The sequence below is a fragment of the Triturus cristatus genome, chromosome 4_2 (assembly GCF_964204655.1).
Source record: "Triturus cristatus chromosome 4_2, aTriCri1.1, whole genome shotgun sequence".
Taxonomy (NCBI): Eukaryota; Metazoa; Chordata; class Amphibia; order Caudata; family Salamandridae; genus Triturus; species Triturus cristatus.
Window position 1 is genome coordinate 438,693,016 of NC_140586.1, and position 27,041 is coordinate 438,720,056.

Genomic DNA, 27,041 nt, shown 5'->3' on the forward strand with positions numbered 1-27,041 from the left:
CATTAGTGCATGTCACCATCAAGATCATTGAGATTGGTGTTGGAGGATTCAGAGGTTTCGGTAAGAGAGAAACATTTCTCCTGGGGAGTCCACCAAATCTTTGAATTTTCCAGTGCCCTCTACCTGGAGACATGGGTCTGTATATGCAGGAGCAGGTATTACGGGGCTTAGGGGAGCCATTCCCCCATCATTGCTCAATTTGCTTGTATTCTTTTTAATCTCTTAAGACATTTCAGGGTTAGTAGTGAGCGTGGATAAGGTGTTTGGAAACACAGGCCTACCCTACCCTTTCCCAGAGTCGCTATTCACCTTAGCAGCTTAGCAGTCTGGTCTCTTCTATCAGACTAAACAGAGTTCATACCTTTAGTTAAGGGATTTAGAGAGTACCTCTCCATCGAACACTCCACACTGACATGCGTGGCTGCTGGTGAATCTTCCTGCTGCAGTCCCTCCGATACCCCATCCGAGAACCTCTGCATATTTTCATCACCATTAGAAGAACACACCAATGGGGCTCCTTCCAAAACAATTCAACTAAGAGCCGTCCCAGGTGAGCCTTCACTGGAATCTGTGTCTTCTACTATTCTTTATCTTCCAGCTGCTAAGACCTGCTATGCCTCATAGTGAGTGTCTGAGGGCATAGGTGCAAAGACCTCTGCGATGGACAACTTTTGTTGAATGGTAAACCCCTGCTTCCCCCGCTGCTGGTCTACTTGATTAGAGACTTTCCTGGGTGCAGCCACTTTAGGGTAAACATCCGAGTCCTTGCTGCCGTTTGTTTCCATTTGTGTGCCCCAGTGCTACTCCGGTCTATTTTTGGGCTGGGCTGCCGCTACATCTGTCCATTTCCTGACCTGTCTCAAGCCGTTAGGCGGCATTCTCTGTCCGTTGAAACGCTGATACAAAATGCAGCCAGGAGCTCCAACTGCCCAGCATGCAGTCCGCGACACAACCACAGCAGTAAGAAGCAGGACCTGGAACTCCATCTCACGGGTGTTATGTTTAGGTGAGTGTTGTTTTAAGAGAGGGCGACGTCTCCACTGTGAGTAGCACTGCATCCCTGTCCACCTAACTGGCTTTCAATGCCCTCTTCCTCCGTCTTGAATAGCAAACAGCTAGAGCTAGAAGGGAGCTGTAAGCAAGGTGTGTTACGCCATCCTGCCTCCATCTAGCCTCTTATCCTTCCCATGTTTCAAACTTCAAAGTATTACTGATAAAAGAAACAAGCAACGGCAAAGCTAGAAAGTCTTGGCAATGAAACCTAGAGGCTTTGCCAATGTTTGTTTTTGGGGGGGTTTTAAATAGCTGCCTTAAATGTGTGTGCATTTGCGGTGGCCATCTTTTGGAGTGGGTCTTAAGACATTTCTAAATGAATAAAAAGATGGCCACTGCAGATGTATGTGCATCCACGGTGGCTGTTTTTGAATGTATTTATACAATTTTAATTAATGCTGCTCAATGATGGCTACTGTGGAAATGCACACATCTACAGTGGCTATCTTTTAATTCACTATTCTTACTTTTAGTAAATCCTGTTTAAAGGTAGCTAAAGTGGATGTGCACTCTCCCATTGCTGCCATATTTGAATGGGATTTGCTAAAGTACTATAAAACCATTTTTCTGCACATAGAGGTGGCCATTTTGTAATGGTGAAAACTTTTTTAAGATGGCTACCTGTCAATAGAGTGGTTGACGAAATAGGGTTAAAAAAACAAGAGGGTTGAGGGCAAGAGTATGCTGGGTGGGGAAAGATGAGAAAGAGAGAGGGGTGGGGTGCAAGGAAAGAAAGAGAGAGACTATAGTTGGTTCCTCACTTTCACTGCAAACCAAGGGCTGTTACGATGCCCACCAAATTATGATGGCGGGGGGATCAGGACCGCAACTGTGGCGGGCTCAAATACCGCCTACCACAGATCCGCCACAGACAATCGTTACGATTGCCTGGCGGAGCGGTCACACTGCGCAAAATGGTGGCGGTGCCTAGCAGGCACCGTCCGCCAAATTAGGATGACACCTGGAGCCAGCCTTTCCATGGCGGCGAAACCGCCATGGAAAGGCTGGCGGGGATTGGTGTTGGGGGCGTGTTATGGGCCCCCCTTGTGTTGGAGGAGGGTGTTGGTGTACTGGGGAATACCCATAGTACCCCCTACATTTCACTGCACTAAGTAGCAGGCACTGCATGGTGCCTGCCATGTAGTGCAGTGAAATGCACTACATGCATTTTTGCCATTGCGGCGGGTGCTGCAGCCAGCAACACCCGCCATAATGTTAAAGTGCAAGATGCGACCACCATAGTGGCTGTCGCATCGTAATTTGGAGTGCGGGACCTCCGCATGACTGGGGGGCTGTCCCAATCACAAAAACAACAGTTGATGGACAGAATGCAGAACAATGTCATACATTCACCCCAGTACAGAGATCTGGGCCTGAATCCATCGTTTTTTTGCTCACCATGCCATTCCGGTTTGAACCCAGCCATATGCAAATCAGTCTTGACCCTGTGCCTCATGGGAACAGTCCAGCCCGAACTGCCAAGCCAGGTCCTCCCTGGACTGGAAACAAGCATCCTAGGACTGGTTTCAGCCAGGATAGCTTGATTCCAGTGGCATGGAGTCCCAATCCCCAATATGATCCGCCATCGTAATTGCCCCCCAAGTTCTGACGTCAGCAATGGAAGTATAGATTCCAATCAGAGCCATGTGTAACTAAAATGTTCCTGGGTGGGAGGAAAGTCGTTGAGTCAAGAACAAGGAAGTGAGGAATACAGTGAACCATCCATTCATGAGAAATGGGTTGGTACTGAGGACGCTTGCACAAAGCCCACTATATTCAATGTAGTGGAAACAATACATGTGTAAGACAGAGATGTAGCTGAGACATAAAAAGGAACACGCATCAGTTTTATTATTGATGTGGGTGCAGTAGATATACACATGGTCATCTTCCTTACTATCAACAAAATGTTAACTCTCAGACATATTTTCAGTTTGTTCAAGCCTCGATTACATTTACTAGCTGCCAGTTCAGCTAGGGAATGTTTTAGCATTGCAAACCCTAGCCCCTGGTGGATGTCAGGAGAGAGGTAATCTTACAATACCATGCACACAACAAAATAAATGACAATGACAACTATTTTGTGGATTAAATTGTGTTGCAAGTTTATTGATTACACAGGCTGAGCTAGCTTACAGGAGATTCAGGTGTCAGCTGTGAATTCACAGAACCGCTCACACTCATACTGAGAAAGCTGGAGTCGTCTTGTGGTAGTATCAACACCAATGCTCTTCAATTCTTTACAGCTCATTTCCTGCACATGGGTTTCCACCCCATTCTTTCCTTTATTTGTGTTCTGCTCACGACAAGTCAGAGTGAGATGAAAGCCAATCTCCATAGTGACTCAGAAATCCAACTGCCCCTAGAGGCATAAAGGAGTGCTGTCATGTCATCTCAGGCTCTGCCGTAATGACTCCTGATGACCTAAGGAATTCCCTTTTTGGCTCCAATATCCACTATTCTAAGGCCTTTTTAGTTGTATAAAGCTATAGGATTGTGCTGTACCTCCAACTTCTGATACTGAAAGAAAAACATTCACAACAAGATTTTCATTTTTCTCTTTTCAATCTTCACTTATTTGTTTTATTACATATATTTTTATTTATGTATTTATTATTTTCTTTTCTTTCTTTCTTTATTAAAGGGGTGAGTGGGTGAGAAATCCCGACCACTAAAGAAGGTTGTTCTACCTGCTGACCCCTTATAAGACCCTGTGGCCTCACCCCTCCCATCCCTGACATTCTGAGGCAATACACATAGGTGGAGCCCATTGTACTTCCAGTAACCTTCTTGAGACACACTGCCTATCCTAGGTAGCAGGGGAGTAACACTAAGATGCAGTCCCCTCTAGGTTGCCTTGCAGGTGACATGGCCAGCTGCATAGCATTGCTACCCCTACCCCTTGGTGGATGTGAGGAGAAAGTAAATCTTACAATACCATGCACACGGCACACCAATTGACACTGATAACTCTTTTGTGGATGAAATAGTGTCTCAAGTTTATTGATTACACAGGTTGGGTTAGCTTATGACCAATCCAGGTGTCAGCGGTGAGTTCACCAAAGAGCTAACACACGCTGTCACATCATCTCAGGCATCACAGTAAAGACTCCAAGTGACCTGAGGAATTCCTTTTTGACTCCAAGATCCACTATCTGGAGGCCTTGGTAGTTGTTTGAAGCTTAGGAACACCCTGTTACTCCTCATGATACTTTCCCTTCTAGGTAATTTCTGTCCCTCCTAGGGTTCCTGAATATAGAGCCGGAAACTGTCCACCCCAACATTGGAAAAATGCACCCAATCTTGTGCAAGAGATCTGACTCCAATTTCTATTGAGAAAACGGTGTACATTGAAGCTCAAATAGATTGCTCCGCATATTGTCTCTGCATATTGAGGTCAGTTCTTGCAAACAATTTGATTGATAGCAGCTGTCAACCTAGCCCCACACTCTTCTTACACAGGATGACAACTTTTATGACCAAAGTGTGTCACAATAGCACACCAGAGCTGGTAACAGTCTCTCTGTAGGATAAAGTAGGTTGACATATAAGTATATCTGGTTTATCCAAAGCCCTCAATAACAGCTGTCACACTTAGGTAGTGCAGCAAAGGGTATCACTTCTTTCCCATCAGAGGATGTGATGTAAACCCTTGTGTTTTGAAATTCTGCTCTCACTCTAATTTATACCTAGACCAAACAAACGGTATGTTCTTTGAAATTCTCCTCAACTGAATCTTGCCCATCGTAACATTGACATCAGTTTCATTAACTGATATAGTAAATAAAATACAATTCCAGTACCACAAGGCTGTACCAAATTCCCTCCAAAGTTTGTAGTGCCAACCCTTTTTGAGAATCAGGTTTTGACAGAAAACATATAAAATGATTATGTTACTTCCTCCCAATTTGCTGTCACAGAACATGGTAGATGATAACTTCAGGCAGGGGTGCTGGAACAATGTTCAGAGTGGGGGTGCTATTATTAATGTTTTATATGCTGCATCCAAGCGTAAAAAAATGCAAGTATAGCAAATGTGGCATGCCCATTCAGCAGGAGAGTGGTATGTACCCTGTGGTGCATTTTGGAACTCTTGTGTGGTAGTGCACTGCCATTTACAGAGTGCAACCTTTCTGCTTAAAATGGCCAATAGATGTGCATAGACATGCAGCTGTACTAATAACACGATATAGAGCACAAATAATAAGTGGGAATCAGGTTTCAGCAAATATTTATCATTTGCGCATCACCAAGTAAAGTGATTTGTTTTGATCCTATTAAAATCTTTCTTTCTATCACACTTCAGAATTACAAAAATGTGCTTCCTTTGTGATTTCCTGATTGCTGATATATCTTGAAATATGTGTATAGTTAACTTGAAGTTATCTAAATTTTGATGTGTGTTAAAGAAATGAGATCCTGCAGCCTTTACTTTCACACTCCCTGTACCCCAGCAAGATTGCCACCAAGGTCCCTTTTACAAGATTTCTCGCTTGGCAGTCAGAGAAAGTAAACTGAACACCAGTTTTGTTGTTGAAATAATAAGCAGCAATTTGTAATAAGATATAGCCTGACATTTGACCTTTGTCTTTAAATGCCCAGCACATGTGAAAAGAAAAACACAAAATGCAAAGGCATCTTTATTGCTCATTCACCTTCTGAACTCCAGCAGGGTTATTTTGAGGGTGCTGCAGCCTCCTTGGCTCCCCTACTTCCAGTGCCTTTGACTCCAGGCATTTATTTCTATTTCTGCTACAACACAAAAACCCAGCAGTACTGACATCACATCAACATAAAATTACAGTATTAGTGACATTTCCCGATTCCTAACAGAGGATGCAATGGTAGCCCTCCTATGGGATCCAGGTTTGAACAATACAACATCAATTCCTAAATTCTTTGTAATCCACTGCAACTAACTTGCAGAAAATACTTTGGGAATTCAAACTTGCAGTCAATCCTTTGGTGACACAGTGATTGTTGACAGAAACTAAATACATTCCAGACGATTCCTGCAACCATATGTGAAGGCCATAATCCTTTGCGAAGTTCAATATGAACATGTAAGAGGATCCTATACCTTCTTTTGTAACTGGCTGCAACCAACCCAGCACATCATAACTCCTAGAATTCATTGTCCCAATGTGTGCATTCGGTTTAATTTGCTGCACTACTTTAAGTACCTCGATAAACCCCCTAATAGTGAATGGGAATTTAATATGTAAAATGTATTTCGTCGTTCTTTGGAAGCAATTCGATGCTGAAACTGCTCGGCCCCATCTAGGTGGGCTTTTACCAGTTTGTTCACTTACTACCTCTTCTTCCCCAGCACCCTCATTTACTTTATGCTTCAGGTTCCTCTCATGTTGCTTTATTGTATTGTACTTATACTGTCTCTGCACTTCCATGTCAGTTTTCCTCTATGTACAGCACTATGATACCCGTCTGGATCTTGTTCTTGCTTTCTAAAACTTTTCAAATAAAAATCAATAATACCTGATACAATCCAGCAATATGGGCACCATCTGATCCCCACCAGATGATGGAATAGCAACTCTTCTTTAAGATGTAGGTTTGAGAATTCCGGGGCAGATTTACAAGCCCATTGCGCTACTTTTGCGTCACTTTTCCCATTTTAAAAGTGGCGCAAGTGGCTTGTAAATCTGTCCCTTCATGAATAACAGGTTAAATCTGAACACTCATGTAATTACCACACCCACAGCTTTGAGGAGTCTGGGATAGTCCTTGGAAATAAAATGCATTTTTGCAACACCAAAATCATTTCCCGGTTTCCCCAAAGGATATGATGCCAACACTCCTTTGACTTTCAGGATCAAACACATTGAAGTTGTTATACTGACACCTCTTTATTTCACCATAGCCCATTCCCAGGGGAAAGCCAATTTAATATGCAGTTGTGGCAACCTCTATGCCTCCAGAGTGTGTGAGTACAGTTCTCTCCTGAGACACAGCCCTTTGTTAGAACCCTCTCCACTAAATCTGAGTTGGTCCTTGGGATAACATCTTTTATTCAGGTGGACATGCAGGTGTAAATGGTGGTGGATGGGGGAATTATGCTAGTTAAGGCAGTCTATATTAGTATCATTTCCCTTTTTTAAAACAAGAGCTATTACCTTAGCCCCTCGACTTGTCATGTTGAACCGCTTTCATGTAAACCTACAACTACATCAGATCACCACAAACTGATGTACTACCAACTCATCTCCAGAACAACTAAACTGTGTCAGAGAAGAGAGTGATGCAGTTCTCCTTATCATGACAGACATGACTAGTGGCACCCTTTTCTCAGTCATTTTCTCTAGAAGATCGTGATGAATCTTACAGTCTATATCCTTATGGGAGTACAATGAAATATTCATCATGCCACAGAGAGACATCTACTCACTGTAATTCAACCTAGAAAAGGATATTCACTGGCAGCAATTCATGTGGGCCATTTGGAACTGGTTACCAATAACCCTATCACTGTGAATAGAGTGGTCCCTTTGAACCTGAAAGAACCTCTCACCATAGACCATACCACTTATGCCTCTGCCCATACCAGTTACACATAAATCCCCACAGCCTACTGATTCTGGGCTTAATTGTTCACAACTTACTTTCTCTGCAATGCATCCTGACTCATGTATAGTCAATCTGCTTTCACTGCTTTCACATCTGTTCAACAGTTTCCTAGCATATAGCTTTCTTCCACATGGCCTTTACATTGTATAATGTCCTTACTTCGCAAGATGCTCAAACAACGATTAAAACTATGCCTTTTGCCCACCTAAGTTACCTAATGCTGCTTATGCTGCACAGAAAGTAATTTATGGAAATCAGTGCTAGATATGTTGCCTGAGTTGGAGCAAAGCCTTAGACATAAGCTGGACACATCCAAAATGCCACTTTAAATTCTTGTGCCACTTAAACCCTATTGCTTTAGTTATTGACTATATATCCTCCATTGATCATGTTGACCAACCCTAGATCACCAAATATTGGTCTGTCCCATGGTGCAGAAATGGGTTGCATGAGATCTGCGGTGCCCTGTGATGCCGGTTGCTTCTTAATCAACATGCTACAAGCCCTCTGACCTTGCGACCTAAGCAAGTGACTGGTTGAATAAGAAGTATGGCCTGAACTCAGGGCTTAGGTTGAACATGAAGTATGGACTGAACTCAGGGCTTAGGTTGAACATGAATTATGGCATGAACTCAGTGCTTAGTTTGAACTGGTGCTCTGCACTTATGACAATCCACCGTATGATGGCAATGTTTATCTAATTTGAAGTGAGCACATCAAGAGTGTTTAAAAATATAATATATGTTAAAATAGTCAGTACCCATGTATCATGACCATTCGTATAGCTTTGGGTGTCCTGGAATAGTCCATCCTGCCGCACTAGTGGGAGTGCAATTTCAAATAGTGGTGCAAGTTGCAGTGCCCACTTGGGGATACCTCGGACCCTGGCAGACACTTTTCTTTTTTTTAAATTAAGCAGTGTCTGAATTGTAATGAGGAGCCAAACATGCTGTATGAAAAAGCTAATTTCGAACTCAAACAAAGATACGCCTATGGGTATTCATCAGCTCACAACTGGGAGCAACATGCCATTGTGCAAATGTGAGTACTGCCCTGTTTTCCACCTGTAATGTTCAGACTGCTCCAAAGATGCCTGAGTTTAGGGGATGCAGGATGCGGAGGCCATTGCAGATTTATTAGAATAGTTCATTGTTACTCAGCTCATGGCATGCGTTTCATGAATCCAATAAGGATGGGCCTGCCAAGATTCCAACTTGTGCCCTCTAAAGGTCAAACATTGGTCCTTGCAATTGATTACTCAGTTCACAGACTGCCCGGGCCTAATTGTGGCCTCCATCCAACCCTGTTTCCACCACTGCCCACACCAGGTTCACCACCGAACGTTGACCACCACAGAGGCCTGCCCTACCTGCTGGCTGCTTATGAGACCCTGTGCCCTCACCCTACCCACTCCTGAGGTTTTGAGGCAATAAACATAGGTGGAGCTCACTTTACCTACTGTAACCCTCTTGGGACACACTGCCCATCCAAGCGAGCAGGGGAGCAACTCTAAGCTGCTGATCCCCCCTAGGTCGCCCGGCAGGTGACGTGGCCAGCTGCATTTACTACTGCAATGCGGATTCCACATCACAGAGCAGAGGACGTTCAGCCAACCACTTAGAAAACTAAATATATGATTTTATACACTGGATAGTGCTTGAGCTGTGTTATGGGGACTTGTGATACCCTTAAGACTGTAGGGGCTCTCAATTTAGAAAGAGTTGTAAGAGAATAAGACAAAGAATACTGTGGTATTAATAGCATTGTTGCCGGGTATTGTATGCATACCTGTCATCATTGTACACATGGAGCAACATTTCTATATTTCCCCATGTTTTGATTGCATTTTTATGCATTTTTGCATTTCTTTTGCCAAAAAGTTAATATCAGTGGTAAATGCCAGCAGAAAGTCTAAGTGAGCACATGTGTATCCTCAGGCAGCTGTCTGTGTCCCGTGACAGGCACAGCCATTGCTTCCTTTAAGCTCAAAGCGGTTCAGTGATTCACTTTAGGACACACATTTACTCCGTTTATGGTCATCACTCTAGAATGCAATGCAACAGTCCCTGCCTATGTGATGACGACTGGGTGCTCCGTCCGGGGGTTGCTGTGGTGGGAAACTTTGTCTATTCCCTTCAGACAGCCTTGGAAACTAAGAACATCAGAGTATAAAGTGGGGATGGGGTTCTCCTTTATGGGCAGCATCCATCCTCTGTCTTGCAACCGACATTCTTGCAAAAATACATATTTGCTATCAGCTACGGACAGCCTAATGAAAGGTGCAACCATCGTGTTCACTCATTATTTACCATGCACACGTGTTTTTGTGATCAATATCACCCCCTACTCTGCAAACTGATAATACACTTTACATGCTCAATTAGCATTGATTAGACCATACAAAGGTCATGTCTTTTAATTAGTAAATAATGCTTGGCTTACAAAGTATGTTTGTCCATAAGCAGTTCACCTGGTGTGATGCCAACAGGGTTCGGTTTTTCCATTCAGTATTGTACATTTCAGGCAGGACTAGTCATGCTTAAAATTACAAATCTTCCATTAACTTTACTCTGGTGAACTGACTTTGATTCCGATTTGAAATTTCATTGATCTCAAGTTATTAGTAGTGTACTACCTATTTGTAGGTCTGTTAAATCTTCACTTTTGCCGGTCATTTAACCCACAGAGGCCGATTCACAAAAGCCTTTATAAGTGCTGGAATTAGTGATACAGGAGCACTTTCATTGCAGTCTTTATTACATGCCTTTTTGTATCAGCCGAAAAGTCATGGGGGCATATTATCAAGCCAGGCGATAAAATTATCGCCGCTTTAGCGGCGGAAAACTGCCGCTAAAATGGCGATAATGGGCTTGATAATATGCTCTATGGAATTCCAATTGAAGTCCATGTCAGATGTGAAGGACATCTAACATGGGCTTCAATTGAAATTCCAATTCCAAGCGGCGATAGTTTTGTCGCCTGGCTTGATAATATGCCCCTTACTCTCTAAAAGTAAAAGTGCTAAAAGAGCACAGTGCTTTCTTTTTGTCCTAATTGTGTATGAATATTCTTTGCACAATCCAAGTTTGTTTCCATCGTAGATGTTTAGTGGGTATTATACAAAGGCATATAAAAGGCAGTAAATAGTACTACAAGAGGACTACTTCATATACACCATTTTGATCAGGTTCCATCTAATGAACCCCAAGAATGCACCATATTCACACACTGAGGTATAATAGTGAGTACGTTATTTGGGTATGTAGGACACCCATACATCATATTAAAACCTTCACCACCGGTAAACACGGCATAGCATCTTTAAATGTGTCGTGTAGACACGCTGGATAATAAAAATGTCCACTAATAGGATCCAATTTCTCCTCTGTCCTGGCAGGAGACTACTTCCGGTTGCCAGGCCTGGTAGAAATGTATTAAAAGTAGCTGCATGTTGGTCTTGTATCATTTTAAGGAGGGAAGACCCTCTGTTGTTGTTTGTGCAGCCTTCCTGTTGAAGGTGTTGATGTCTCGCTGCTGTGTCGCCACTTTAATAATCACTACTGTGGAATGGTTACTCAAGAGGTATACGTTTTGTAGTCATCGTATCTTGCTTTCAGTTTTCTTCAACTTCTTTGCCTTTCTTCTCCTGATTACTCTCCACTATTGCGTAAATTATGAGGTCATATTTCAGCTCTGTATGTATATTTTCTCATAGGCCCCTCCATCAACACGTTTCAGTCTTCTCATTCCAATTTGCTAGTTCTGCAGAGGGCAATAGGCATGATTGTTCTTCCAATTCTTTGTTCCACTTTATTCCTTCCTAATCTTTGTCACGTCCATTAGGAGCTATCAGCTGACAAAAATAATGTTGATTGGAAATTTGAGAGTACACTTCGGTGATATATATTTGCTGAACTTGTTCTCACCATTCAATTGTCCAAATTTTCCTCCAAATTTAGTCTCCTACACTGTCTTTAAGAAGTGGTATATTTTGCAACTCCAAAACATTGACTCCATCCTTAATATTGTCTTTGCCCTTGTTAGCTTCCAGCAGGACAGTTAGAATTAGCTGGGACAATTCAAGAGAGTGTTTCCCAAAATTATGTTTTGAGTGAGATTGTGGGGTTACATGACTGTCCAGTACCAAAATCGTAAACTGTAGTTGAAGGTATTTACTGCATTTGACCTTTTTCCTAATATATACATGAGCGTGGGAATGTTTTCAGAAGCCCCTGGGCAATCAAGTGTTAGTGGGCCCAGATTGTGACATTTAAAGCTGATTACTACTGGTGTCTTGGGCTGAACCATACTTCTATATACAAAACTGAGCACCAAGTACGTCCCTTTACCACCTGCATCTTAGTGAAGTGTGTGTGAAAAGTTCAAGGCTTGCTAAAGTAAGTAGTGTGAAGTTAGAGACTTAGAACTCAACAAACAGCAAATAACAGTTAATACATTGTTTTCCAGCCAGTACTTTGGTTTGTCAAAATACTTTATTGCTATTCTACATAGAATTAGACTTACTTTACGGAAAAGACAAAGGCTACTTTTATTTACTTTTGTATTAGCTTGGTACTAATGGGAAAAGAGCACAAGGGGATTCCAGCGACATTCTATGAATGTCAAATGTCTTGATGTATATCTCTGCAAGGGGGATCTTAGTGATATTACAGAGGAGAACTGATGTTGCCATTTAGCCCACACACAGTCACTGGTTACTCACTTCCGACTACTGTCTGCTCCCTTGGGGATCAAGTTCACAGTACCTGCTTTACTGGTACTTTCTGCAGTCTCTTCAGCAGGTGCGCTTGTTGTGTTGCTGTCAGCAAGAGTGAACCCGGTATGGGTGATGTGATGCATACCGCCTGCCATGCAGCGAGGCTCCCATTCCTGTCCAACCAATGTAGGACGGAAGGATAGCCGGCACCCAGAACCAGCTGGTAAGTAGCAGCAGCCCCAGCAGCAGTCCTTTGAGCATGTGCTGGAGACGGTTCGTGATCATGGGGATCTTGCCAGTTGGGAGTTCCTCAGTCTCAATTTCAACCCCACCACCCAAACAAGCAGGTGCCAATTCCTGGTCACAGTGGTGGCTCTTCTCAGGCAAGTCTTGACATTTTTAGCACTTGTACATTCTCTTAAGTCCAACCTCATCTGGTTATTGGAGGTGAGTTCAGCACACCTGGACTCTATTTTTCTCCAAGGAACATACCTCTGATTCAGGTTCTGAACACCCTTCATAAAAGGGGTCACTTGTGACTACTGCTTGGGAGCTACATCCAGTCTCTGGACCTCATAATCTGTGCCTTGGTATGGGTCATGCCTCGTGTTGCAGTAGTGTTGCATGAGTCCCTCCCACTCCAGTATCTTCGTCTTGCGATGGCGCATAGAGTACCCCTCATCAGCACTCACTCAGCGCCCTCCCTCAAAGTGCAGGGAGTTGAGGTGTGAATGGGGGTCTCCTCTCAGGAAAACCCCAAAAGAAGGGCAATGCTGTCCAACTCATCCTCTTGTTATCCAGTGAGGGGTCACTCTTCCAGAGAACAAAGGGCCAAAAAGGGAAGTGGCGAACTCCCTGACTTCAAAGGTACCCGCTATAGCCTCCACTAAACACTGTTCTGTCTGGCCCATTAGAACGATTCCTAGAATGACTGAAAGGGCCCTCAAGTTCACATCGGCTGTCTGGGCTCGCTCTCTCCCTCCATTTCAGGCGCAACGGGATTTGTCCTCATTCAAAATGAAAGCCTGTGTTCCCATGGAAACGTGCACCACAGATGTTTCATGCACTCCTGTGACTATATATATGTACATATGCAGGCTACACTTCTTGCAGACTGATGGATGACAGAGTTGTAGGGACTGGCAAAATATTGAAAAAGGTGTCAGGTGCTGGTCGGCCCTCGCTCTAACAGTTGACAGCTTTAAATGCCCTGCATAATTACTATCATTCGTATTTGCTGCTACCAGTGTCAGTCCTCTACAGCCCATTGACGAGACAGTAGTCACACTCAAGGAGAGTGAACAAGGTGTGTCCCTCTGACGTCAGAGCCCCACTCTGGCTCTCAGTCCTTGTCAAAGCAAGACCCTGCACGCTTAATAAAAATAGTTTTGACAAAACAGAACTCAGCACACACACAAACACACACACACACACACACACACACACACTTGTTTCGTGGATTGAGACGATGGTCAAAACAATACATTTTGCTATGATGCACTCGGGCAGGGTGGTGCGCTTTCGAGAGCTCTGCAGAGAAATCTTTTTCTTTCCCAACAGTGAGCTTTTTAGAAATCCTTCACCCTATTTTTCGATTCAGTTTCAGCTCTTTTTTAAAATCTTCTCAATACGGAAACTTTACCTATCAGTTCCTATTCTTAATAACCCAGCTGAACGTAGTTAGTGATTTTTCAGATGGAATTTTCTGTCTTATTACTGCTGTTTCTGGCATCATTTTGTAGCAGGCCATGATACTTCATTTTCAGTGATTCATCTTTGCAGAGTTTTCCTGGAACTCTCTCCCCTCTCATCTATTTTTTCAGTCTCCACGTTGTTCTGAATTCTTAATACCCGTAGAAAGCGCTGATAGATGCCTTGCATACACTGCACTGTTTTCGTGTGCTACAAACCAACACACCAAGAAACGTTTCTAAAGTCAATGACTATTTTGTAGCGAGAGAAGCAAATGCACTTGTTAGCATTGGGTTTATAGAGGAGTCAGGATCAGTGGTCACTCTCAGAGGGACCCTGAAATGGAGTTAGAGTGAGAGCACTCATGTATACTGCCCTGATTATGAAATCGTAGTCTTCTTGCTAATTTATCGGGAAGCATTTGTACTTGCTGTTTTGCATATACTGAAAAAGAAATGTTTCCTTCATTGACCATTTTATTTTAACAAATAGAGATATTGTGTGTTAGCTGTTCTGCCTGTAACACATATGCACCAAATCTAAATAGGTTAAATTCCTGAAACCAGGCATGTATTCACCTCTTTGAATCACATATACCGAGTGGTGCTGCTAATGCATTAAATGGGCTGGGAAACATGAACCTCTAAAGATGAAAAGTTTGTAACTTTGCATACTGTTTCTTTTTGACACCTCTCTGTGAAAATCACAACATTTCCTAACATCGATGCTACATTTATCGTTATATAGAACTAAGGAACTCAATTACAGTCTCTTGTGTGACTCGCCTGTCCATCATGTCATTGGAGGCTCTCAGTTAGAGATTCCTGCCTTCCTGATGGGCTCTCCCTGTGCGATCTAGGCCCCTCATACCTCAACAGCCAAATAAAAGTGCACACCCAACCAGAAAACCTCAGCTTGGCCAGGCTCTTACCCGCACATGTCCCCCGAGTAAGCAAAGCTAACTCCGGTGGTCGGGCGTTCTCATACCGCGCTCCTGAATCCTGGAACGACCTCCCCCTACACATCAGAGCCACCTCCTCAGTATTTCAATCCACAAGAAACTGAAGAAATGGCCCTTTGCCAAATACCACAGACACTGCCGGCGCAGCCCCCTCATATCAGCACCAGGATACCCTCCTGGGTGAGTTGTGCATTCTGCAAGAAATCAAAACGTAGCATAATTTAGCATGACATCCCTGTGTCTTCAGAAGAGCTGATGGTGTGACAGATACATTGAAGGTGATGGTGTGGCAGATCCTCTGCCGAACTGACACCATGTTTGATGCGACTGCTTGGCAAAGTATTTTGGGGCATATTATCTAGGACGGCGTTAAAAATTATCGCCGGTTTAGCGGCAGAAAACTGCCGCTAAAGCTGCGATAATGGGCTTGATAATATGCCGCAGAGAATTCCAATAGAAGCCCATGTTCTGGTGTCAACATGGGCAATACATTTACCATGATGTATTGCGGCGATCTGAGTGCTGGGATGTGAGGCAGTGTGTTCCTCGAGGTCGAGAGCCATCCGTGTCACCCTTATCAGATGGTTGTACTTGTTTATGACTATGATGCTTTTCAAAGAATGTTGAAGTGTTTTATTGTATCGACAAAAAGTATATATGTTCGGCCAAAACTTCTGTACTCCTAGATTGTTTTCAGACTCGCCTCTGTCGATACTCCACTGGACGCTGCGTGTAATTAAACCAACTTGTTACTGTTTTGCCAGATGCCTCTTGTCTTTTCATTTATGTAAGGTAGATTCATATTCGAGCAACACCACCACAGTTCATAAATAGTCTTTCTGTTCTTTTTTTTCCATTGCTACCTCACTGTCACTGACCCTGAAGAAATCATGCGGATAATATAATTGTAATATTAGGAGGGGTGGGCGCACACTGCCTCACACTCCAGCACTCCGATTGCCCCGATGCATTATAATAAATGCATTGCATGATAACACTATCTTTGGTGTCAGGCTTTAGTTTCTCACCCTTGTTGCAGCCAGTGCTGTGTATCCCTATACACGTGTTTCAGGGGGATAATTGTCCTTATTCAGTAGAGAGCAACACTTTTTTGGGGGGGATGCTGGAGATGCTGCCCAAAGTCTTCTCAGGTCTCAGTACCACTCGCTGGGCGCAGGTGCATCAACCAGAGCTCGTCAGCTCGTTAGCTCAAGGGAGCCTTTTCAAATAGGAGGGGGGTGGGAGCACACTGCCTCATACTCCAGCACTCAGTTTGCCCCGATGCATCATAAAACATGCAGTGCATGATAACACTTGTTTCGGTGTCAGGCTTTAGTTTTTCACCCTTGCTGGTGCAGCCAGTGCTGTGTATCTCTAGACACGTGTTTCAGGATAATTGTCCTTTTTCAGTAGAGAGCAACACTTTTTTTGGGGGTGCTGGAGATGCTGCCCAAAGCAGGTGCATCACCCAGAGCTCGTCAGCTCGTTAGCTGAAGGGAGCGTTTTCAAATAGGAGGGGGGTGGGCGCACACTGCCTCATACTCCAGCACTCTAATACTGCTGCTCTCTACTGATGACTGGCTCAATCCAGAAACACGTGTCTAGAGATATACAGCAATGTCTGCACCAACTTTAGTGAAAAACTCCAGCTAATTTTGAAGTAAGTTTGATCTGTGTACTGCATTTACCAGGATGCAAAGGGGCGAACTGGGCTGGGACTGTGAGGCAGTGTGCTCCCAACCCCCATTCTGTTTAAAAGACTCCCTTAAGCCAGAAAGCTGACAAGCTTTGGAGATGCACCTGTGTGCCTGTGAGTGGTACTGTGACCTGAGAGAACTTGGCATCATTTCCAGCAACCCCAGATGATTTTTCCTTGCTCTCTATTACTGCTGCCCTCTACAGATGACGGGCTCAGCCCAGAAACACGGGTCTAGAGATATACAGCAATGCCTGCACCAACTTTGGTGAAATACTCCAGCTAATTTTGAAGTAAGTTTGAACTGTGTACTGCATTTACCAGGATGTAAAGGGGTGAACTGTGCTGGGACTGCGAGTCAGTGTGCTCCCAACCCCCATTCTATAATTGGAATATTAATAGATGCAAATATAATGGTGACACTATAGTGACATTTGTAGAGAAGAAAGACTGTGGTTGAAGTGGGCAGAGGAATAAGCTATCAAGCTCATTTATTTTTAAGCAAACATTTTCCATACTTTTTTATTAAAAACTGAAAACAATTGTTCCTAAATGATTGAGTTGCCTCAATTTGAAAGGGAAAAAGGTGGGGTGTCTTCTGTACTGTGAATTTAGAGAAGGGACAGAGAACTGAAGAAGAAGCAATCCTTCTCTCTTGGGTTACTACTATCTAAAAAAAATGTAAATGTGTGTATTTGGTTAATTAGCAAATGTAAATGGTGCCTTGGAGCCTGTAATTGTTTTAAGTGATAACATTTGGCAAGTGTCCTTTTAATGGAATCCTATACAAAAGGTTTCCTCAAGGTACTACTGCATATTACTTTAAAACATACCTTTTAGAAGGTGTTAAATTTCAAAGTAGGGCTTTGCGGGTTTGGCATGTGGTGTGGGCAGTGAGAGCATTCGAGTCGTTGCCAGGCTGTGACTGAGGGAAGCATTGATTCCTCTCCCCTTGGTGATACAGGGGTTTGGGAGGGTGTTAGGCTGCGCCTGCAGTTTTACTGGTTGAGGATCCGGGGTTAAAGAACTTGACTAGCCATTTTGTCACTCTTGGATTTGCTGGGTGGGCATCTGGCTTGGGGTCTGCTGTATGGGCTGTCTTGACCATGATTCAGCCATTTTAGCATTCTTTGTCATGGGAATCTACATTGCATGGCTTGGTTTGAAGGCTGGTTTGAACATTTTTGCCAGGGATGATTTTGCTTTCCATTCCAGCCCTGCAGATCCGGTATTTTTGGACCCAGTAATCCCACATCCAAAAACAATGGACACCTTGTTGTATGGTGGAACGGTACCTGTGCCTAGGGACACTGCTCTATTACACTTGTAATGCGTGCCTTAGTGGTGAAAACAGAAATCATTTTATGGCTGAGTACAGCAGATTCACTGTAGCGATTAAGTATGTGATACAAAGTGGGCTGGTAATCCACCTTTTACAAGTCGCACAGTGTTGCCCGGCAAATATCCACCTGCAAAAACACCGGTTGAAATATACCAGGAAATGGGCCAGAATTCAGAAAAATACATATAGTAAGTAGTGTAATATCACACGCAGCTTCTAATGTTGTTCCTCATTCCAGATGAGAACATTCAAAGTCACCCAGTAGTAGTCATTAGGACGCTGGAGCCGACGCGCAGCGGACAGAGTGAGAGACGCGCCAAGACTCTCAGGTGGTCCTTCGTGTGTGTGTGTACCTCTAAAACATTGCAATCGGTACTTGTTTTAAATGCTTTAAATGTTTTAAATTGATCTTCTGTTTGAATCACAAAGTTAGTCACTTCCTGTAGGCACTCTGCCCAAATAACTAATTTGAATTGCACTTCCGCTTTAAGAAACGCGGTCTAGTGCTGGGAGGGAGTTGTCAGCTGCTGCACAGCAGAGCTGATTGGTTGGTGGGCGGAAGGGGACTGCCTCATTAGGACGCTGGAGCCGACGCGCAGCGGGCACGATGCGGGCGCGCCGAAGGCGCGCTTAAGGCAAGCCCGTCTGCGCCCGTCCGCGCCCTGCCAGGACCAGGGGCCACAAATCCTGGTCCAAATATCCTGTACTCAGCAAACGAACTGCTGTCATTCTCCACAAGCAATTATACTCTAAAGCCCTCCATCTTCTTAATATTGAAACCTGGAAACCTCCTAAGGAACCCTGGGACAGCCTCTGACCCTTTAATTGGGCCCTTAGTTCACCTTTCATCCAGACTAGGGAACCCTCTGGGTTTTACAGTGGCAGTCTGAACACAAGATCTCTGCAAAAACACCATCTAGAGATTTTTACTCTCCTTCAGGAAGGGGATATTGATATTCTGTCTCTGACTGAAACCTGGATGGGGGATGCATCAGCCCCCGATATTATTTCGTCCCTGCCAGGGAATTTTGATGCCATTTGGCACAATAGGCAAGATAACAGAAGAGGGGTGGGGTGGCGACTCTTTTTAAATCTAGTCTTATGGCTTTTAGGAGTTAAGTTTACCTTTGACTCCTCTTGTTTCGTACTTCTGACAGTTTATCGTCCCCCGGATGCAACCCCTGGCTTCTGTGATTATTTTGGTGAAACTCTATCAAGGATGCCAACCGGTGGTTCAACACAGACCTTAAGGCCACCAAACTTACTGTACGCCGCGCGGAGCGGGCTTGGAGGAGAAGTTATTGCCCCACTTTAAGACTGGAGTATACCAACATCCTTACCCAGTATAAAAAAGACATCTTGGTGGCCAAAACCGCTTACTTCTCCTCCAAAATCCTCGCTGCAGAAAACCAGCCTAAGGAGATTTTCACGATTATCCATAACCTGGCGCTCTCTGATAGAACAACTTTGAAGCCCGCCCCCTCCGAGGAACTCTGCCACTCCCTCAACAACTATTTCATCCATAAAATGTCTACTATTAAAGCTAACATCCCGCCCCCTTCTTCCTCCTTTGTTGATCCCCAATGCCCCCCTCCCAAGGGACAACTCACTGCCCTCCCCCCCATATCTAAGGAAGCCCTGTCTTCCTTGGTACCCTTGGTTAAATCTGGCTCTCCACTCGACCCCTGTCCTGCTCACATTCTCCGTCACATCTTTGTTTCCTGCCCAGATCCTCCCCTTCACCTCCTCAACAGTTCTCTGGCTAAAGGTGTAGTTCCTTCCCCCTTGAAGTCTGCGATTATTGTTCCGATTCTAAAAAAACCTGGGGCTGACCCCTCTGTCCCTGCCAATTTCCGCCCCATCTCCCTCTTACCTTTTCTGGCAAAGGTGCTCGAGCGCCATGTCACTGGCGCTTTGAGCTCCTTTGTAGAGACTCATGGAGCTCTTGCTCCCCGCCAGGCCGGCTTCCGCCCCGCACACTCCACGGAGTCCGTTGTTATTTCGGTCTTGGACAACCTCAGGGAGGGTATGGATACTAACCGGCGCCAGGCCCTTGTGCTCCTCGACCTCTCGGCCGCCTTTGACACGGTGGATCATACCATCTTGCTTTCCCGTGTCAGGGCGGCCGGGATCGGAGGGACCGCCTTGGTCTGGCTCTCATCCTTCCTGAGCGACCACACCCAGGCCGTTCGCCTGGGTGATTTTACAGCGGACATCCGAAAAGTTCAGTGCGGGGTTCCCCAAGGCTCCTCCCTTTCCCCCCTCCTGTTTAATCTCTATATTGCCCCTCTTATCTTTTCTCTTCAACAAATGGAGGTCTCCGTATTTAATTATGCGGATGACCTCCAGCTGGTCTTTAACCTCTCTTCTTCCCCCTCTTCTATCCTTAATTTTCAATCTGTCATGCTCCACATCCGGGACTGGATGAGCCACAATCACCTTAAACTCAACCCTGACAAGACCGAGCTGGTGTTGACGGGTGGTTCATCCAGCCCCTGGTCCCCTCTCTTCTGGCCCCCCTCTCTTGGCCCCTCTCCTGAACCCTCTACCTCTGTTAAAACCCTCGGCATAAAACTGAACTCTCAACTCACCCTTCACTCCCAGGTTAGCTCTGTGGTATCTTCCTCTTTCCTTTCACTGCGCATTATACGCAGGGTGTCCCGTTTCTTCACCTTCTCAGCTCTAAAAAACTCATCATTTTAGCCATGGTGGTCTCCCGCCTGGACTACGGCAACGCCCTATATGCAGGTATCCCTGCATATAGCTTACGGCGTTTGCAGCAGATACAAAACCAGGCGGCCTGCCTGGTCTTCAATCTTCCCAAATTTCACCGTTCCTCCCCCCTCTTGAAATCCCTGCACTGGCTCCCTGTGCGAGCCTGTATCCAATTCAAGCTCGCCTCCATCACCTTTTTGGCCCATCTGGACCGGGCTCCAACATTTATCTCCTCAGAGATCACCCCCTATGTACCCACTAGGGAACTCCGCTCCTCGTCCCAGTCCCTCCTCACTATCCCACGCTATCGGACAAAGAAGTGGGGTGGTTCGAAATTTGCTACCCTTGCCCCGATCCTCTGGAACTCCTTTCCCCTAGCTCTGCGATCCATTTCCCTGTACCCGCAATTTCACAAACATCTCAAAGCCCATCTGTTCACAAAATCCTTTGATTAAATCCCCAGCAGTCTCCCCCGTCTTTTGGCCCTGGATCTGGTTAGCAGTAGCGCCAAGAAACCGCAGGTGTAGGAGCGCTTTACAAGTATTTTAAAACTCAAACTCAAACTCTATCGGACCTTAGCACACGCTATCAAAAGCTTATGGTCGTAGGAGATTTTAATTTCCATTGGGAAAGAATCCCACGAGAGCCACATGCTAAACAAATTGACATGACAATGTCGAACTTAGGATTTCACCAATTGGTAAACTGCCCCACTCACATCAAAGGGCACACCCTTGATCTGGTTTGGTCATCTAACCAGCAAGACAGGCTCCTAAACAGTCTTCCATGTGCTTGGTCGGACCATTCCCTAATCTCCTGCTGGGTCCCTCTGGATAGCTCCCCCACCCAATCTCTTTCGGAATGGAGGAGAGTGCGAAGCTGGCATAAGATCCAGATGGATAATCTCATAGACATCCTTCAGAGACTACCCTTATGCAGGCTGGAGGGGGGCTACACCAACATCGACATAGCCAGCCAATCCCTTAGTAACACCCTCCAATCAGCTATTGACCATTTAGCTCCAGAACGCAGGGAAAGAACAAAGCCCAAACGTAAGGGGGCTCCCTGGTTTAATGAAGCTTTGCGGGTAAATAGACAGAGCTTGCGTAAAGTGGAGAGACAGTGGAGGAAAGCCTAAAATGCCACTGATCTGATCCTTTATAAAGCTGCTCTGGCCCTATATAAGAAATATATTACCTCTAGGAAAGCTGAATACGATGAGGCTCGGATTACAGATGCCCCTAATAAACAGACGGAAACTTTCAAGATCTTAAAGGAACTCAGCAAAAAGGTCGACGCCAAATCAACCTTAATACCTTTCGACGTCAATACCTTGCAGACTTTCTTTCTTCAGAAAGTGATAGATATTCTTCATGAGATCGACAGATCTCCTATCGCTCTGAGCACCCAGGAACTGCTGCTGCCTTTCACTTCACCAGCTCAATTCCTTACAGACTTTCCCCCCCTGGACTCAGAAGCTCTGGCATCATTGATAAACAAAACCAAATCCGGTTCACCGGCCGATCCATGTCCACCTAGGATCTTCCAGATGGCCCTCCCAGTCTTGGATTGTCAGATCCTCACACTTCTCAATAACTCCCTGGCCACTGGCCAGGTACCATCCAATTTGAAGGAGGCTAGAGTTATCCCCTTATTGAAAAAGCCAGGAGCTGACAAGGCTGAGTTGAAAAACTATAGGCCTATCTCGCAACTCCCTTTCTTAGCTAAGGTCATGGAGCACTAAGCAAGAACAGTGTCCACAAGGAACTTATTTCACTTAACACATTTGTCAATATAGAGTAAACATTAAACTCATAACCGACTGAATCAGAAAACGGGAGACATGAAAAGGAAATTATTTCAATTGAAAACTGCAAAAATTAAATAAAATTTTTTGAACAATAAATTGATACTTAAGTAGCCTGGAAAAATATTTACTTCAGCCGAAGTAAATATAGTTTATTTCATCGATAACAATTTTATCACGAAACAGTTTTTTTCAATCTACTACAGGCACAGGTGAAAAAAGTGAAAAAAGTGAACCCAGTGAGGTGATCATAGCCTATAAAGTGAAATTATTAAATCAAAAAGGTCTTAACAAACAACAATGAGAGGCATTTGACAATATGATGAATCTTTCTTGCTCTCTCTTGGTTAGTGTCACTAATAATTTCACCTTATAGGAGTGGCCTGTTCTGGGCCAAAGAACTCGGGGCCCCTCCATGTCCGTCACCAGTCGTGAAAAGCCTGGGAATCAAGATCCATTCAGAACTCTCTTTGAGTCACCAGGTCTACTCAGTGGTGGCCATCTGCACCGGCATCCTGAGACAACTGAGGAAACTGGTCCCCCTTTTATCAGTTTCTTCTATGAAATCCATAGTCTCGGCTACTATCTTATCGCGCCTTGACTATGGGAATGCGCTCTATCTAGGACTCCCTCTGAAACTCACAAATCGACTCCAGGTTGTACAGAATGACGCCGCTAGGCAGATTTTTAGCCTTCCTAGGAGGACCCATGCTTCACCCCTGTTGCGCAAGCTACACTGGTTGCCTGTCAGACAGCGCGCAAAATTCAAAGGCCTGTGTATTGCTCACAAAACCCTTAATGGTCACGCCCCTAGCTACATAAGGGAACGTCTAGGTAAATATGTTCCAGGGCGAGTACTTCGCTCCGCAGATGCCTTTCAGCTAGTCTGCCCTCAGAGCAACTTGGTCACCAAGGGTGGACGAGCTATCTCAGTCACTCTGCCACGACTTTGGAACCAACTGCCGGATACCTTACGAAAGGAACCGGGTCTGCTCCCTTTCCGTAAATTGCTAAAAACTCTGCTATTTAAAGACACATTTTAACCTCATTCACCACCAGGACTGTCCGCACCGGCTTGAATGCAACCTCTTTTCTGTCAAGCGCTAAGAGACCTGTCGGTATACACGCGCTATATAAATAAACTTACAAATAAATAAATAAAATAGTGTGGCAATGCTGTGCGTTCTTGGTAATACTGGTTGTATTATTACCGAAACTTGTTACGGAGCAGCTTATGATGAGCTTATTGTTGTTTTATTAGGACTTCTTGATATGAAGACGGCCTTATTGTAGAGCTTTATTTTCAGTGTTGGGGGATAATGTCACTGTACGTGCATGAACTCTAGAACAATTGGTCCATTTATTGTTTACAAAGTTCCTAAAGGTGTACAGCTGTTGTGCTGGATTTTAATATGTTATGATGCACAGTTTGTATAATTCATTGCAGTGTCAGTGACGGTTCTGATCTCTGGATTGCCACGGCTAATACTTACTTTTATAAACCAGCGCTTTCCTTTTTTACTGATCTATACTCTTAATCATTTTAGGTATTTGCTTCCAGTGACGTCACAGATCATCATGAGGACATCGTCTTCTAGCTATATCCGCAATTCTTCCGGAATGCCACGATCCAGTATTTTGTTTACTCCCAGGCTTGGCCACCTATGAAGTTAAAGGACAATAGACATTTTTAAATAGAAATTTTATTTTGTTTCCTAATCCAGTACACGGACAGGAAGTGCAATATGCATCATGGTAACTTTAGCATTGTAGAATGGATAATGTATGTTAAATTGATAAGAAAACGACAAACGTTTTGGAGAAATTTTAGAAACCGTGTAGCTCCAGCTGAATGTGTAAGTAATTATTTCTTTCAGGAAACTGAACTGTCTGCGGAATTGTACAAACTCATTTATTCTGAAGTCTAATATTGTTCAGCTTTATTTTACAGATGTGTCTCACCTGAACTAGACTAATTATTTTGCAACCCTTTTTTCTTTTGCACAGATGTTATCTTGATAATCTTTAAAAGCGTGGTGGCATTTTTATAAATAGGAAATATAATAATATATTGTCAAAGCTGAAAACAAACGTTATGTCCATTGCCCATTTTAGTTTTCCTAATGAAATGAAAATACATTTAAAAATAATAATTTAGGTTGCAATCATTGTAAGCGGACGTGTCAGTGTTGATTATGTTCTGACTATTATTTGCAAATATCAAATCACCTTTTCAAGACCTTTTAAGACAGGAGACCGTTGCAAAACAACTAGGAACTCTACCGTTTAGTGTATGTGCGCACACACACACGCACACACACACACACACACACATTCACACAAACACACACACACACACACCCTTCACAATTATTTGCCTTGTGTCTTATTTATTTATTTATTTTGCCAGCGAAACCCCTTCGGATAAAGACACACAAGTTAATTTGCATTGTTGCTTTGCCACAAAATATTATTTTAATTTTAACTTCAATAACATGACATTTGTTGTTTTTCCTATTTATTTGTACATATTTAAAAATTGAATAAGAAATTGTCATTATGTCTGTTTCATAGGATTTACATTGTTTAAAGAAATGACAGAAAACGTAGCGAAAACCACAGAATGTTTGGATTCTTCGAATAGATGAATTCTGCCTTATAATATTACGCTGAATAGGCAAGCAATTTTCGCTTTCCGGAACCAATAATTTACACAGCATTTAGCTCCCTATGCATCATTCTCCCAGGCGGGAGTGAAACTGATAGAGCTCCCTGCAAATACAGATACGGACGATCCACAGTTTCAAAGACTCCATCTAGTTTTTAAAATGTAAAAATAGTTGTGATTGCCATGGAAACATGCTTTACCTTCTTATCCATATATTCATAACACAGTGACGTGTGTCCTCACCTCGGAAACAGGTACATCATTGCCTACACATGAAATATATTGTTGCCTCACAGGAATATTCCTGTCTCCCACCCTTTTTGCTCCCATACATATACTTTAAGGTTGTGGGTGTTGAATATCATGTTCCTTTTTTCTCCCTGATTGCTAAATGTTTTTTCTCCAATTCTTATTAGTCCATTAGATTTCCAGGATATTCAAGTGGAAGCAGCAGATGTTGACCCTAAAAGCATGGCTAGAAATCTCACATCAAGCATTTGCTATTAGTTTTGAAAACTGCAAATGCTTCGTTGGAGCTTAATTTCTACTATTGGACATTTAATTGGTTTTCAAAGATGGCATGCTCTTACTTTTTTACTGTATAATAATGGTTCTGGTTTTGTTCAGTTGCAAAATAACCAATCAGTGGATTTTGGGGATTAAGGACTCTGAAACAAGGATAGCATTTTTAAAAATGTTTTGCAGGTAGTATCCTCTCACCAATGTATCGAAATCCCTCACTCCCTGACAAGGCGCCACTGTTTTTGAGGTGTGCAAGGAGTGAATCCCTTTTTTAGTGTATCTAGTCTTTAGTGTTTCTGACACCTTATTCATCACCTTTGGTCTAGTCAAGAAAGGGATTAAGCCTTTACCTACCACATTAATCCATTGCGTGAGACTGAGACTTACAAAAGGGGTCTCTCAGACCATGCCAGATAGTCATCCTCACAAAACCTTGCCTCATTCCACCCTGTGTATGATCGGGCATCCTGTCGAGGTTCTTGGTTACGAGTGGCAACATTTTAGCTAGGCTGATAGCACTGGGTAGAATTCAGCCATCTGCAATTCTGAGTGTCTCTGGGCGCGGAATTAACATATCTCCAAAGTCCAGACCTGGAAATGTTGAGCCCTGAGACACTGGACCCTGTTACGTGCTGCCGGGGGAGCAGACAGGAGCACAGCCCAGCCCCACCCAAACCTTGGGAACACCACAAGAGGAGCAAAGAACGCTCCCCCAGACAAGGAAAGCCGGCACTAGTCCTCAGCTCTCTCTTACCTCTTCCCCAACACCCACAGGCTCTCAAAATGACATTTTCCACGTGCTCAGAGAAGGCAAATTATGTCAGCAGTTTTCTCCCCGGAATCAAGGAAAAACGCACAGAGAAGGACCTGGCCTCTCTGGAGCTGTGTGGTTATTCCCACTTTGGGAAGAAAACTCATAATCATCAGCACCGGTCCACCAAATATCGACAGCCTTGTAATATGGGTCTAAGATTGAACTGCCTGTTGGGTGGGTAATTTCTTTGCAAAAATGATCCTGGCAACATGGCAGGATCATTTTTGTCAGAACTGAGTGCTGAGTAGGTCTCCATACTATGGAACCCCATCAGGAATTAGTTTGTACAGAAGTAAATTCAGAAAGCAGTGATTTGCTTATACAAAGAAAACAAAACAACAGACTGCAGGGAGTTTTTTCCTGCCTGTGTCCACACTGTTTGGTGGCTGTGTAGATAAAGGAGTGCCAACTAAGATTGTGCAGTGGCCCTACCAGCAGAGGCTTCATCAGCACAGATTCAGAGACTTCC

The 27,041-nt window shown here is 43.9% G+C and overlaps 1 protein-coding gene across 1 annotated transcript in view; it reads left to right on the forward strand.

Moving 5' to 3' along the window:
* The window catches only part of TTLL7 (tubulin tyrosine ligase like 7), a 925,222-nt gene extending 899,668 nt beyond the window's left edge, over positions 1 to 25,554 (forward strand). Inside the window, exon 23 of the mRNA XM_085600119.1 lies at positions 24,116 to 25,554. Coding sequence (XP_085456245.1) covers positions 24,116 to 24,236 — 121 coding nt within the window. The 3' untranslated portion in view covers positions 24,237 to 25,554. The remainder of the gene's footprint in view (positions 1 to 24,115) is intronic.
* The last annotated feature ends 1,487 nt before the right edge of the window (positions 25,555 to 27,041 follow it).